At 51.1% G+C, this 13,555-nt stretch overlaps 1 protein-coding gene across 1 annotated transcript in view; it reads left to right on the forward strand.

Moving 5' to 3' along the window:
- PRKCE (protein kinase C epsilon) overlaps window positions 1-12,947 on the forward strand; it is a 503,276-nt gene extending 490,329 nt beyond the window's left edge. The window contains exon 15 of the mRNA XM_062209377.1: window positions 9,693-12,947. Coding sequence (XP_062065361.1) covers window positions 9,693-9,839 — 147 coding nt within the window. The 3' untranslated portion in view covers window positions 9,840-12,947. The remainder of the gene's footprint in view (window positions 1-9,692) is intronic.
- The last annotated feature ends 608 nt before the right edge of the window (window positions 12,948-13,555 follow it).

The following is a 13,555-nucleotide window of genomic DNA, read 5'->3' on the forward strand; positions in this document are numbered from 1 at the left end:
TTGCTTCCATTAAGAGCTGAGCCCACAGCCGTTCACCTGTGCTAGTTACTCAGAGTGCCCGGCGGTCTGAGGGGATTTGGTCCATTTTAAAAAATGGATATGTACAGACTGCCACAGAAAGGTGCGCCACTTCCTCCCGGGGAATCTGGAAAGGAGACTCTCTGATGGGGGGAGGGACATTTCTAGCTGCCTAGAAGCAAATGCTCAGTACTGGGAAAACATCTCCTAGACGGTGGAAGTCACTCCACTAACTAGAGCAGAGGTCACAAGCTAAGGGATTGTGCAGCCTGTTCAGCCAGGAGACCTTCTATCAAAAACAGAAAACAGACAAAAACCCTGAATTCATTGGCACCATTTTAAAAATCAGGAGCTTTAATGTGAAAATGCAGATTGGGGCATTTCTTGGCAATTCAGAAGACAAAGGAGCCCTGGGTCTGTGTCCCTTACAGGCAGCCAGGGCTGGTGAGGCACATACCCCGGCTTGTCTGGCACCACCACTCCTGGTACCTCCAGGCTCCAGCACCGTGCGACTTTGTACACATGCATTCACGGACGCAGCACACAGAGACACACAACATACATAGACACAGCATGAGGGACACACAATGTACACATACACCACACATAGCCAAATACACACAACATGCTCAGCCACACATACATGCAGCACACATACACAGCATAACCACACACATAGCTGCACATCCATACAAGACACATACAACACACACATCCACACATACATGCAACACACATACATGACACATACAGACCCACATAGCCACACATCCATACAAGACACATACAACACACACAGCCACACATACATGCAGCACATGCATCCCTCATTACAGAGAAACGGAAATAGGACATCATAGCCAGCAGTACTAAAAATGAAATCCATTTTTTTCCTATCTTGCCTCATTCCAGAAGGTTTAAAGATGGCCCACCGGGATGTAGAAACTACATACTATAAGGCAATGTCAGTGAACATGAAGAGAAAGCAAGGCCCAAAGGGCTGGGGACCGTTCTTTGGGTGGGCCCTGCACTTGGCTCTCGGCTTTGCGTGAAAGCTGGTTAGTTTCCATCCCATGTGTGGCGCAGACGAAAGCACGCCGCGGGCCACCCCAGGCAGCGGTCATTTCCCTGGGCACTAAGACCATTTGGAAAGGTCTCCCCTGATTCGTCCCAAAGACAGTGCTGTTTGTTGTATACCAGTAGTTGTGAAGGACAAGGGGTCTCCACAAAGTTCGGAGGTTATGTGCACTGTGAAGAAGCCATAAGTGGATTCCTAAGGGTCTTGGCACCTCAATAAGCCTGTCTCTCAGTTCACCTTTTCCATGCGCTGCCTGAAGCAGCCTTGTGTACCGAGGAAGAAGACATGCCCGTGGTTCTCATTTCCTCGGTGCCGTCCACCGCTTTCCCTGCCCGGGTGAGCCATTTCCTTTCTCCCTCCTTACAGACATCTGGGGCAGCTGACTCATGTCCCCATTTTATGGATGAGAAAGGGGAGGAGGGCACAGAAAGGTCACATAATTTGCCCAAGGCCACAAGAAGCAGAAACTGGAAAAACAAGAGCGCAATCCAGGCAGTCAGGCTACAGAGCATGGAGGCCAGCCACCAAGCTCTCCGCCTCTCAGACGGAGAAACCAGCGTGATTGGCCAGTGAGCTCTCAATGCCCAGATTTTATAAAGATCGATGTGGATGGGAAGGAAGGCAGGAACCTGAGAAGCGGTGCCTAGACAGAGCGTGAACTTGAGAGGAGGCAGAATACAGAGCAACCTTAGGCTCCCAAACAGGCTTTCGGACAAAACAAAAAAGCTTCTTTTAAGACTGAAAAGCAAAAGAAGAAAGAAAGAGACTTCCTGATCCTTTATACAAACTCAGCCAGGCTGCCGTCAGAACCGTTCATGGACCATGACAAAAAACAGAGGCCTGCGCCCCAGCCCCCTGGAGGGGAGACTCATGAAGCCTGGGCAAAGCCCAGGTGTCTGTGTAGCTGCACTTTGGGTACATGGCCAGCATTGAGAACCACAGTGCTCATCAGAGACAAAAAGCAAGGCTGTTATTCCATCGCCAACTTTGCCTCAAAGAAAAACATCTAAAAAGTACAAGAATGAGGGCAGAAACCAGTAAGAGGGACCTGAAGCCCAAAAGATGAGAATTAATGAATTACATTTCATACAGCGTGCCTGGGGAGTCCTCAGATCTCATGCCCAGGGCATATCTTGGAGCAGTTAAGCAGCCTCCGGGTGGACCAGCATGGAGGACATGTGAGTCTCCCCTGGAGCTTCCTGTGTGCTCCAGAAGTTGAGAGCTGGCCCAGGGCAACTGTATCTTGGGTATTGAAGAACCAGCTTTGCCTATTGCAGTGAGAGGAGACAGGCAAATAGTCTCCCAGGAAATAGAGAAAACATGGACTTGAGGTGCTTTGGGGTGGCTACTGCTAAAGCAGCTTTCCAGACGTTTTTATGCAGAGTTTTTGGACATTCAGGGAGAAAATGGTGCTCCCTTGCCACCAATTAATTTTATTTCTAGCAGATGAGTGCGGCAGGCATTTGTACCTCCATTATCCTCATGAAGATAATAAAGAGTGACCATGAGTGGTTGATCCTTAAGGGATTTAACAGCCATACCCCCAAAAGTGGGACTTGTCAGCTGTTTATAGAGGAGAGATCAGAGGTGTCCTGAATCAGTATCTTATGCTTGTCTTCATGCAGAGATTAGAAGTATGCCCTTTAAACCAAAGCTGAAGGATGCAAGAGTTGGGTGACAGTATTCCAATGATTTTTGCATGGTGGTTTGGCGTTTACTTGGGCTTTACCCATTTGCTCTTAGAAATTTCCAGAAGCTCAGCATATTTGTTGCTCCCATTTCCTAGATTCTGAGAGGTAAGTTATAGAATCATTTATGGTGCTCTCAACAGGCTAGAAATACATCCCAAAATAAGAAGAAATCAGGGTTAAGTGCAAAGAGTCACATTTGGATTTAGAAAATCAATTCCAGAAAGAAGAGAGTGGGTTTCTGTTCGTTTCCTAGGACTGCAATAGCCAAAGACCACATCTGGGTGGCTTAGAACCTCAGATGTGTGTTGTCTTTCAGTTCTGGAGGCCGGAAGTCTGAACTCGGTGCTGGCAGGCCCTGTTCCCTCTGAACCCTGTAACAGAAGGACCGTCGTCTCCCGCAGCTTCTGGAAGCTCCAGACATTCCTTGGCTCGTGGCCACCTGTGTTGTCACATGGCTTTCCCTCTGTGTTTCTGTCTCTGTGTCCAAGTTCCCCTCGTGGTAGGGACACAGTCTCACTGGATCAGGGCCACCTTAGCGACCTTATCTTTATTTGATGACACCTGCAAAGACCTTGTCTCCAAATAAGGTCCCATTCTGAGGAACTGGGGGTAAGGACTTCACATACCGTGTTTGAGATGCACAGTTCAACAGATAATAGGGTTAAATCAAATGGCTACCACTAGGAGAGCACTGGTGTTTTATTCCCACAGCTATTGAAGAAATAAAACATTGATATTATCTCAGACAGCAAGCTGTTTGAGTTCCCAGCAAGTAGAGTGTAATGCCACTGCACTTGGCATTGTACACTCCCCAGAGTCAGAACTGAGCAGGCCGCTCTGGCCACCACCTTCCAGGAAGGAGGTAGTTGAAAAATAAAAGGTCATCACCAAGGGTTCATGGCAAGATGGGGCCTGCGAAAAGTTCCATGGGCAGCCAGGGCCAGGCAAACACTACATGTTCTGCCCTGCTTTCTAGAAAGGAAATCCAAAAGTACAAATAATCCTCAGCTAAGAAGAGCATGAAGGGTGAGAAGGGGCGAAGGAGTGGGTTTGGAGAAATGTCTAACTTAACTTGCCATTCTGTTCCAGCCCTCATGTTTGCCAGGCAGGGCACCAGGGGTGCACACGTCGGCGTGTCTATACACACACATGCTCTGTGACTTAGAATGTAGGGACTTAATGAGGGGAGGGGCATAGGCAAGCACAGAAAGATCCAGTTAACACTGAGCAAGCACTCTACTTAAACTCTGGCTTTTTCTTTAGAGTGTTATTAGAGGGAGAAAAATCTGACTTAAGGGAGAATATTGATAGTTTAAAGCTAGGAAGGACTTGGGGTTTGACCACTACCATGAATAAAATTAACTTCAAGCGTATGCACATTGTGTGCTGTACACACAGCAGATGCCTCCAGGGCTTGGTGAGTGGAATCTGACACAAACTAAAAGAAGAGGCCAAATTAGGGTGCAGGCAGCATCCCTGGAGCGGGAAGAAGGGGGAGGCCGGATGAGGTTGGCATCAGGGAAGACGTAAGAGGGGGTTGGAGCCTGGGGCAGGACCCCAGGAGCAGCTGGTTTTTCTGGAGGGCATGGAGAGGCGGCGTGTCTGCCCAGATCTGGCCACATCCAGGAGGCAGAGGAGCCTGGCTTGGGGCCCCTGCGCTACCTATGCTTCTGTGTCGCGCCTAGCGGAGGGCAGGGGCGCGCAAGGCGGCCACATGAAAGGCAGCCCTGTGCCCCAGCCTATAAGATCAGGGAGTTTTCTGGGCGCTTGAGAACAAAGTCATCTGTTGATCTCCTGGTAATCAGATAAGGACAGACACAAATCACTGGCTCCTCCGAGAGCTTCTGTTTATGATTTGGGCACAGGGAAGGCTGGGAGAGAATTGCAGTAGCCAGACAGGAAGCCAGCCTGTGGGCTACAGCCTCTCGCCCTGCTGGGGTCCCAACACGGCCCTGTGCAGCGTAGAAGGTGGGCTTTGCTTCTCTGAAACAGTCTCGCAGCCCTGTGCAAGCTCTGCCTCCCCCCACCTCCCCGAAGACCCCAGGAGCGCACCCTCCTCCCCAGCACCAGCCCAGGTCTCAAGTCCAGGACCTTGTTTCTGGAGAGATGCCGAAGGGAGTCGGAATGCAGTGTTCCCCCAACACCAACCACAGGGATCAGGGTCAGACCCACCGAGTCCCTCAGTGCACCCATCTCGATGGAATTTTCCCAAACCTCGGCTGTTTCCATCTTGTACCAGCAGTTAGAGAACCCTCGTGCCCCAAGTGCTGGGGGAAGACAGCCCATTAATTAGGCCTGTTTTGCAGGCCCCCAGGGCTTTGTGATGGGCCGGGCTGTCTCGCTCCAGGCCCTTCATGACTCAGACCTCAGTCTCTCCTCCCTACCCTCCCACCTCCTCTTCCCAGAGGAAAAAAAAATCCCCTCTGGGCAGGACAGCGGCCACTGGCCCCGAGGCCAGGTCACTTCCCTGCCTCTTGATAAAGTAGCAGCAAGAAAGGGGTGTTCATTCATTGCACCCAGCAGGTATCTACTGATTACCTAGCAGGTCCCTGCCTGCTAGGGGTACAGAGGCGCGTTAGAAGAAGCGTTCTGTGTGATAAGTGCGGTAACCAGAGTTAGGAGCCGCTCACAAGAGGCCTTGCTCTCATCCGTCTCAGAGAGGCAGGGAGGGCTTCCTGCAGGAGGAGTCTCTACACCAAGACGGGGAAAGGGAGTGAACGCTGCAGCGAAGGAGGGAAGAGGTGTGGCGGCTTTGCCTGGCGAAGGCTTGGAAGGCGAGAGGAAGCCGGAGAACGTGGAGAGCCGCATGGCTCAGCCCCATCTGGCAGATGAGACTGGGAAGTCGGCAGGGGCCAGAGCCCGAAGGGCCTGAGAAGTACGTGAGGGCGAGGACTCGAGGTTTCATGCCAAGAGCAGTGAGCAGCGAGCAGAAAATCTCCATCGCTGGGAGGCTCGGGCAGGCCCCACTGCGCACCATAGGTCTCATGGACGGTGCTGGGTAACTCAGCCAAGCCATCCCTGACACATGCTCGTGCCACGCAGGTGCTGAGATTCAGAGGCGGGGAAAGAACTCATATTTCTTGGGTGCCAACTCTGTGTCAGAGTATACAGTGAGGCACCTAACAGCTGGCGCCTCATTTAGTCCTCATGGCAGCCTATGGGACCCCAGTCATCACCCCCATTGTACAGATAGAAAGGACGAGGCTCAAAGAGGTTGACCTCACAGTGTCCCATAACCAGGAAGGGACAGTACTAGGGTAAGAGTTCAGCCAGTGACTTTTCTCCTGCTTCGGCGGCCTGCCCTAAATGTAGGCCAAAGGTTGTGGGAAAGGCTTCATGGCGGAGGAGAGAGCTGGCAGGCTGCTCCCTGGAGCACAGGGGCCCCATCAGGCTGAGCATGCGCACTGGAAGTCTGGCGTTCCGGCCCAGGGGGAGCTATGTGGGATGATTGACGCCTGGGAGAAACAGTCTCCCCGAGAGCCTGCTTGCCTGAACCTGCTCTGGGCAGGAGGAAGCTGCTTGTCAAAGAATAAGGTCAATGCGTAAGGATAGACGCTGGCGTCTTCTCCGCATTTGAGGATGCTGGGTGCCTACACGCCTTGATTAGGGGGCGGGGCTACCCAGAGCCTCTGCCGTGACTAGTCCGGTGTTGCACATAGTAGGGGTGCGGGTTGTTGGAACTGGAAAGGGGTAACTGCACTTAAAGCATCCCCAGAAGAGGTGTTCCCACACCCTTTCCCTGGGGTGGAGGTGAAATTGTGCCGGGGGTGGGTGAGCCATGGCTAGAGATTTCTAGAATGCCACGGAGGAGTCTGGGACCCCTGAGAAACCTGGAGCTGAGCTCAGAGCCTTCTGGGGATACCATCTGCAGCTGTCTGGACTGAGCCTGGCTCCTGGGTACACAGTGAGCGGGTTGTGAAATGCAGACATCGCATCCTCACAGCATCTGGCTCCATCCCTGTGCTGGGTTGACCTCAGGAAATGAAGGCAGTTCCCGTGACTCAGATGACCGATAGGTGAAGCACAGACCAGTAAGTACACAGGGAGAAGCGATGCATTGTCCGAGGCTCTTTGCATACGTGCTGCTCCTCAGTAGCGACTGGCAGAGAGGATGCTGGGAAAGACGCCATCCTGCCCCTGGGAACGCCGTGGACCTGGGCATGGCCCATCGTTAGTGAAGTCACCTGTAGGGTTCTCCTCCCCCCATCCCTTTGCTCTCTTCTTGGTGCTGCTGCTACCTCTGGGCCCTTGTGCAGCAGTCCCTGGGGCAGATGGCCCCTGGCAGCCTTCTGGGAGGATCCCCAGTGCTCCCCAAGTTTTTGCCAACATCCCCCCTCCTCCCCTCCCTTTGGAGGGTGCCCTGAACCTCTCCAGTCAGCTAATCCCTCCCTCCGTTGATAGAGATCTTGAGCAGGGGTCACCACACCCTTTCCCGAGGCACCACCCTCCCCTGTGCGTCACTCAGTCTGGGGACGTCTTTGTTGTTCCTCTCTGAAGTCCCTCTCTGCTCAGGGCCTCCCTTTTCCTCCGGCGTGTTCACACTGCAGAAGGACCGATAGCCATGTCCTCCCGCCTCGGGTCATCTTTCCGGAAGTGCTTTGGGTTTTCTGGATCGCCCGTCTGTGCCCCTTCCAAGCTCTCTGAGATCTACTGAACTAAGCAGTTCCAGCCCAGGGAGAAGACGCCCCGCAGGATGCATGGTGCTGAGAGATGGGGGAGATGAACTCATGCCTGCTCCACACCATCAGTCTGAAGCCACATGAAAACTGGCCCCTCTGCCCCGCTCCCCCAACCCACAGTACTGCTGGCTCCTTGACCCACGGCCTCTCCTGCCATGCATGGCAGGCCTTGTTGCCTTTTTCCTTTAGCCGCATGGCTCTACCCAGTGTCTCCTGGTTGAACCTGACTCTCGCCAGGTGTCTCCCCTTCTCTAGGGCCCCCCACACCGTGGGAAGCACCACACTGAGAGCCACTTTGAGTTTGGCCCTGCTCTTTCCTGCTCAGGTGGCTGTGTGCCCCAGCACCAGACCTCTCAGCCATAATTTCCTCCCCTGTAAAACCAGGATCATCACACCTGCCCGTTCCAAGGACCCAATGAGCTTCGAATGAGCATGGAGACGCTTTGTAAACCGTAAGCCAGCTTCTTCACAGACCGTGTTCTTCAGAATTCTGTGGTCAGCGGAGGTGTTCGTGAACTTTCCAAGAGAAAAGCAGTCAAGCCAAGTTTGAGGAAGGCGCGCCTAAACAAAGGGAGCCAGGTGTCCTTACATAGAACTTGTGGTTGCCAGGGTGCCTGGCAAATCTTTAAGAGCAGGATGCAAGTTACAGCTTTGTCCCAAACCATCCTTTGCGTGGACTAGTTATTCACATCTTTTCTGGTTTCCATGGAGTGTAGCATCTATTAGATCCCCCTACAAACAGTAATGCGCATCTTTCCCTACAGTTTGTGCCGACCTCCTGGTCACAAGTCCTGGGCAATCCCAGTTCATCAGGGCCTGAGTGTGCCATCTTCCAGCCCTGTGCTGTGTCTTGGGAGCGGAGAGGGGGCCTCTGCCGCAGGACTACAGCCTTACCGCCCAGCATCCTCACCTGGCTCTGCCCCGAGCACCTTGGCAAATCCATTGTCTTACGTATCCATCTGTCTTTTGTGTTCTTACCGCTGGCTGTGTCCCCGCTTTCCTCCTGCCAAGGTACCTTCCTCCCACCTCTTCCAACACGATGGGAACCCATTCTTCACATCTTAGCCCGAGCCCTGACTCCTCCGTAGAATTTTTCCTACCCAATGAAATGTGCTCTGAATGGGAAAACTCAGCTCCCCAACATAATTGCATGCTCTTAATGGCAAATGGCATTATTTACACTTGCTAACTTTTCTCCAAAAAACCAGGTTTCATTTGTGGTTTGGTTGACTGCTGCCCTTCACTACATCCCTGCTAGCACAGAAGTATTCGCGTTTAGTTTATGTATTTAGGGAGCTCTGGGAGATGCATGTGCAACAGGTGGAATGGATTCCATTCCCTGCTAAACCAGTTCTGTGAAATAGGCAATCCATTGCCCTCCCAGAGATGTAGATATAACACCACGGCACAGCTGTGCTCTGAGGACTTGAACCTCCCACTGGGTAAGGGTCCTTCTGAGCTGCAGAGTCAGCAGTGTATCTTCTGGCTTCATGCAGTGGATGCTAAGGGAAAGGGGGTCTGCTGGAACCCAAGGTGGAGTAAGACAAGGTCCCTGCCTTTAAAAAGCTCTCAGCCAAGACAAAAGCAGAAACACCTTGTGGCAAGTCAGTGTGTTGAGGGTAATAATAGAAAAAAAAAAAAAAATGGGATCCCAAACTAGGGCTGATAGTGAGAGTAGGTGGGGATAGAAGGAAGCATCCCAGGAAACAACCCAGCCCTGGGCCCATCCTCCTGCTCATGGGGGGCGGGGGGGGTCAGAGGAGCAGGCGTGGCAGCAATAGGGGATTCCGTCTCTTGGGGCTTTGCAGAAGAGTGATTCAAGCTTGTCCCTGGGTCACAGGGTGGGAAGACTTGAAGGAGCCAGAACATCCTGGCAGGTGCTAGAAGGGTCTGAGATGGGAGTGTTGCATCCCACTCTGCCCAGATGCATACATGCCTACGTACATATGTACGTACGCACACAGACACACTCACGTGAGTCTATGGGATTCCCACTTCCCTGCTTCTCCATTACCCCCTCACCCCTTCTTCCTTCTCACCTTGACTCATTCTTCCTCTTCTCTGTCACCTCCCGGGCCTGGGGCCATCCATCGTTGCCTCATTGGAACAGCCCCGTGTCTGCTCCCAGTAGCTAGAGGCCCACGTGGGCGCGAGGCGCACTCCCCGTGGGTGGGCCTCAGGTTGGAGACCAGCCGCCACTCAGCCTTTTCTCTTTTCCTCCCACAGAAAACCAAAAGAGACGTCAACAACTTTGACCAAGACTTCACACGGGAAGAGCCGGTCCTCACGCTGGTGGACGAAGCCATCGTGAAGCAGATCAACCAGGAGGAATTCAAAGGCTTCTCCTACTTTGGGGAAGACCTGATGCCCTGAGGGCCGCCCCAGCTGGAGTTTGCTGTGCTGCAGGAAGAAGCCCCCAGAAGATCCCTGTGTTCCAGAGGCTCGGAAGGTCTCAAACTGCTTCTCCTCCCTGGAGCCCCGGCCCCGTGTCCACTCTCTATTTATTGCATCCCCTTCCCCGGCCACCCCTCCCTGTCCACCTGGTGACCAGAAGGCACTCTTGGCGCTTGTCTCTGCAGCCATGCCTACTCACAGTGGGTCAGCACTTGGCCGTGCACACTGCCGCGTGTGACTGTTGCCAAGCCTGGGGCCGCACCTTGGGGTCTCCTGGTGGTAAAAGCAACTTCCGTTCTTTGACCATAAAGAAGAAGAAGAAAGGAAACAAGACGACTCTGGCTCTGCCATGCGACATAGAGTCCCCACCACCTCTCGCCTGTCATCCTTCCTGTGCCTGGCTTGCCATCCCTTCCTTCTGCCCAGGACGAGAGGCTGGTGCTTCTCCCGCACAAGACTGGGCACCGTCCGGGCATCCCTGTGGCGAAGGGAGGTGGGGAGACACACGGGCCGGCTAGCTGTGTGGGTTTGCTCTGGAATGGCTACTCGTCTCTTGCTTTGGTTTCTGCTTCGGAGCATGCCAAAGTCTTGTAAGTGTGTGTCTCGTGGAAAAAAAGAAATTTGATTGTGAACTCTGTTAACATTTGACATGCATATTATCAAGTTTGCTTTCTAACTGGCCGAAAGATGTCAATTCCAATGTGAATATCAGATATTAACAGGTAGATATTAAAGGGCTAATATACAATGAGAAACCATGTGTCCAAGGTTCATGCCAACAGTGCTCCAGTGGCACGTGACGGTCTTAGGAATTGTGAGGAAAGGAAACAAGTCGTGGTCCTCGTGACAACAGTTCCACCTGAACACCAAGGCCGCCGCAGCCATGGCCGCCACCCTGGGGGTCTTGCCAAGCTCACCTCCCACGTTCTCTTCCCAGATTCACCCTCTGTTCTCAGCATCAACGCGACTCGTTCCCTGCAGCAGTGTGTTCTTTTTTGCGCACGTCTACAAAATGGTAGTACTACTGTGTTGTGGTTTTCAAGCATTCAACGTGTAAAGACAAATATGAAATACCTGCTTTCGGAACAGGCAGAATGAGACTCAGCAGGAGTCATGCAGAGGATATCAGGAGCCCAAAGAGCAACTGGAGTAAACACTGACCGTGTGGCAAGATGGACTGGTAGTTTTGTTTCTGGGTGACACGCGGTGGTGACGCATGTGGACACCATTTCCTGGATGTGGCGTTACCTCCTAGAGCCATGTGAATGGTGTTACATTCTTGATTTCCAAGGGTTCTCTATGGCTCTGGGTGTATGTTTCCTGGAGGTCATTGGATCACCTATTTTACTGAGCTGGTTTAGCGGGGAATGGAATCCATTCCACCTGTTGCACGTGGGTCTCCCAGCGCTCCCTAAATATATATACTTGTGAGTGGCAAAGTGGCACGAATGAAGCTTTTTGCCTTTTGTACATTTGAGATTTTTGTATATAGTGTTTGCTGCAAGGCCTGTGGGATTAATTCATTGACTATAGAAGTATCAACTGCTGCATGTTCAGGCATATTATAAAACTTTAGTGTATGAAAGAATAATTATAGGAATGTTCAGGTGCAATACTCTGTATTGGTTCAAGTTACCGAGAGATAAGTGTGTTCCTTTGAGGGGGAGGGGGTCATCTGTACTGTTTATTTCAGTTTGGTTTCTTTTAAAAAATGTACACATAGAGTAAGCTATATAAAATCTTACATATAGCTCTCCTGTGCTCTGTCGTGCCCAGTTAGAGATGACAGAGAGAAAGGAATGCTGTTGATGGGATTTCACAGCTTGAACAGTGACTGTCTCGAGCCCACAGAGAGTTTGCGTCTGTATTTGCATCCGGCTGGTCATAGCCTTTGTTCCTGGTGATGACATTCAGTTCTCGTTTGTTTTTATTTTTAAAAAACTCAGGTGTAATTATTATATGTTCTTATGATAATTGCAACTATTAAATATGCTATATCAGCTCGTGTGTTTGGCATACCAGTGAAGTGATGAAGAACTTTTAGATTAATTTAATTTATCTTCGGTAACTTGACGTACTGGGGAGAGACTTTCTTCCGGAGTTGAGTACAAGCACAGAAACATCTTCTCGGTGGCATCATCTCATTTTTTAGGAAGACATGACAATACTGCCCATCATACTCATGCATAACTACTGCTCGCTCGCTTGCTCTCTCTTCTGCTTCCTGCACCATTATGAACTTTGGACAACCAAGCAGGCTCTAACTGCAATGCCAAAGGGCCTTATCCAAGGGCTTGGTGGTGTTTGCATGGCAGTGGGGGGTGGGGAGGTTGGATCCTTCCTACAGGACAACTGGCATTCTTTGCTGGGAAGTCAAGTAATACATTCCACCTGGCAGCTCCGGACAGCCAGGCAGCCCGGCTCCCCGTTAGCAGCCCCAGCCTGGCTGGCTGGGATGCTTCTGCCGATGTTCTCACATGGGCAGAATCCACTCCAACCTGAATCTGCAGAAAAAGGCTTGTGTGCTCCTTGGATGTTTTCATTTTTCCATTTTCAATAAGGGTTTGGAAGCAGACACAATGTTAAGTTTCTATTTCCTTCTACTCTTCCCACCACTTCTCTCTCTTGTTCTCTTCTTCTCTCTAGTAAAAAAAAAAAAAAAAAAAAAGAGTGCAAAACAATGCCAAAAAAAAAAAAATGAAGGATAGCTGTCCTCCTGTGTTCTCTTATTATGGACTTTGTGAAGTGGAAACCTAATGTTCCCTCCAAAGGTGAAAAACACAATACAGTCTTGCTTTAAAAAAAAAAAAAAAAAAAAAAAAAAAAAAAGAAGGCTAAAAAAATTACCTCTTTTTAAATTATGTGCAAAATAATTCTGGCTAAATATAAAATGTATTCAGTTTTAGGGATTTTTTTTTTGTATTGTGATGCTTTATTTGTACATTTTATTCCTTTCTGGATGTAATTTTAATATCTTGCCATTCATTAGTGTTATTTCATTGTAAACATTATTGTGCCAAATGTACTGTATTCAAAAGGATGTGAATGTGTATTGTTTCAGAACCTAATAAATACAATGATGTTGAATCTCCTCGGTCCCAGTAGGGGTTGTGACCTCCCTCATGAGTGGCAAAGGGCATTCGTGAAGCCTTTTTGCCTTTGCCATGCTACAGAGTCCCAAATTCCAAAGCCTGGATGTGGGTTCAGCTTCCTCCTCGGAAGAGGCGCAAAGCTGCACCCAGCCCTTTTGGCATCCTCCCCTTGTCCACCCCTGCCTGGCCTCTGTGCCTCTGGGGCTGCCAGTCCAAGGGGGATGAAGGAGCCCTGTGCGGTCATGGCCCCGCTGCCTTGGCAGAGAGGGAAACCGCCCTCCCTACTTGGAGCACTGGGAGATAGGTAAGAAAGCAGAAAACCATTGCACCTGCAATTTTGTCTTTCCAAAGGAGCAAATGCAGGACCTCCTTGCCGCTAGGGCCACTCAAGGCTCCTTAGGACTCAGTTCCTGGCCTGTTGCTCAGGCTTTTGGGGTCCAGGACGATTCAGAGGCTGGGAGCCCCTGGCAGGCTGGCTGGTGGGGTGCCCTGCTCAGCCCACTCTCCGGGTTCCCTTCCTGCCATTCCACCCTTATGACCTTGGCTCCTCCAGGCTCTTCCTCTTCTTTCTCCATGTCAGATTGTTCAAGAATGTCTGAAACT

The sequence above is a fragment of the Lepus europaeus genome, chromosome 13 (genome assembly GCF_033115175.1).
Source record: "Lepus europaeus isolate LE1 chromosome 13, mLepTim1.pri, whole genome shotgun sequence".
In the NCBI taxonomy this organism is placed as follows: domain Eukaryota; kingdom Metazoa; phylum Chordata; class Mammalia; order Lagomorpha; family Leporidae; genus Lepus; species Lepus europaeus.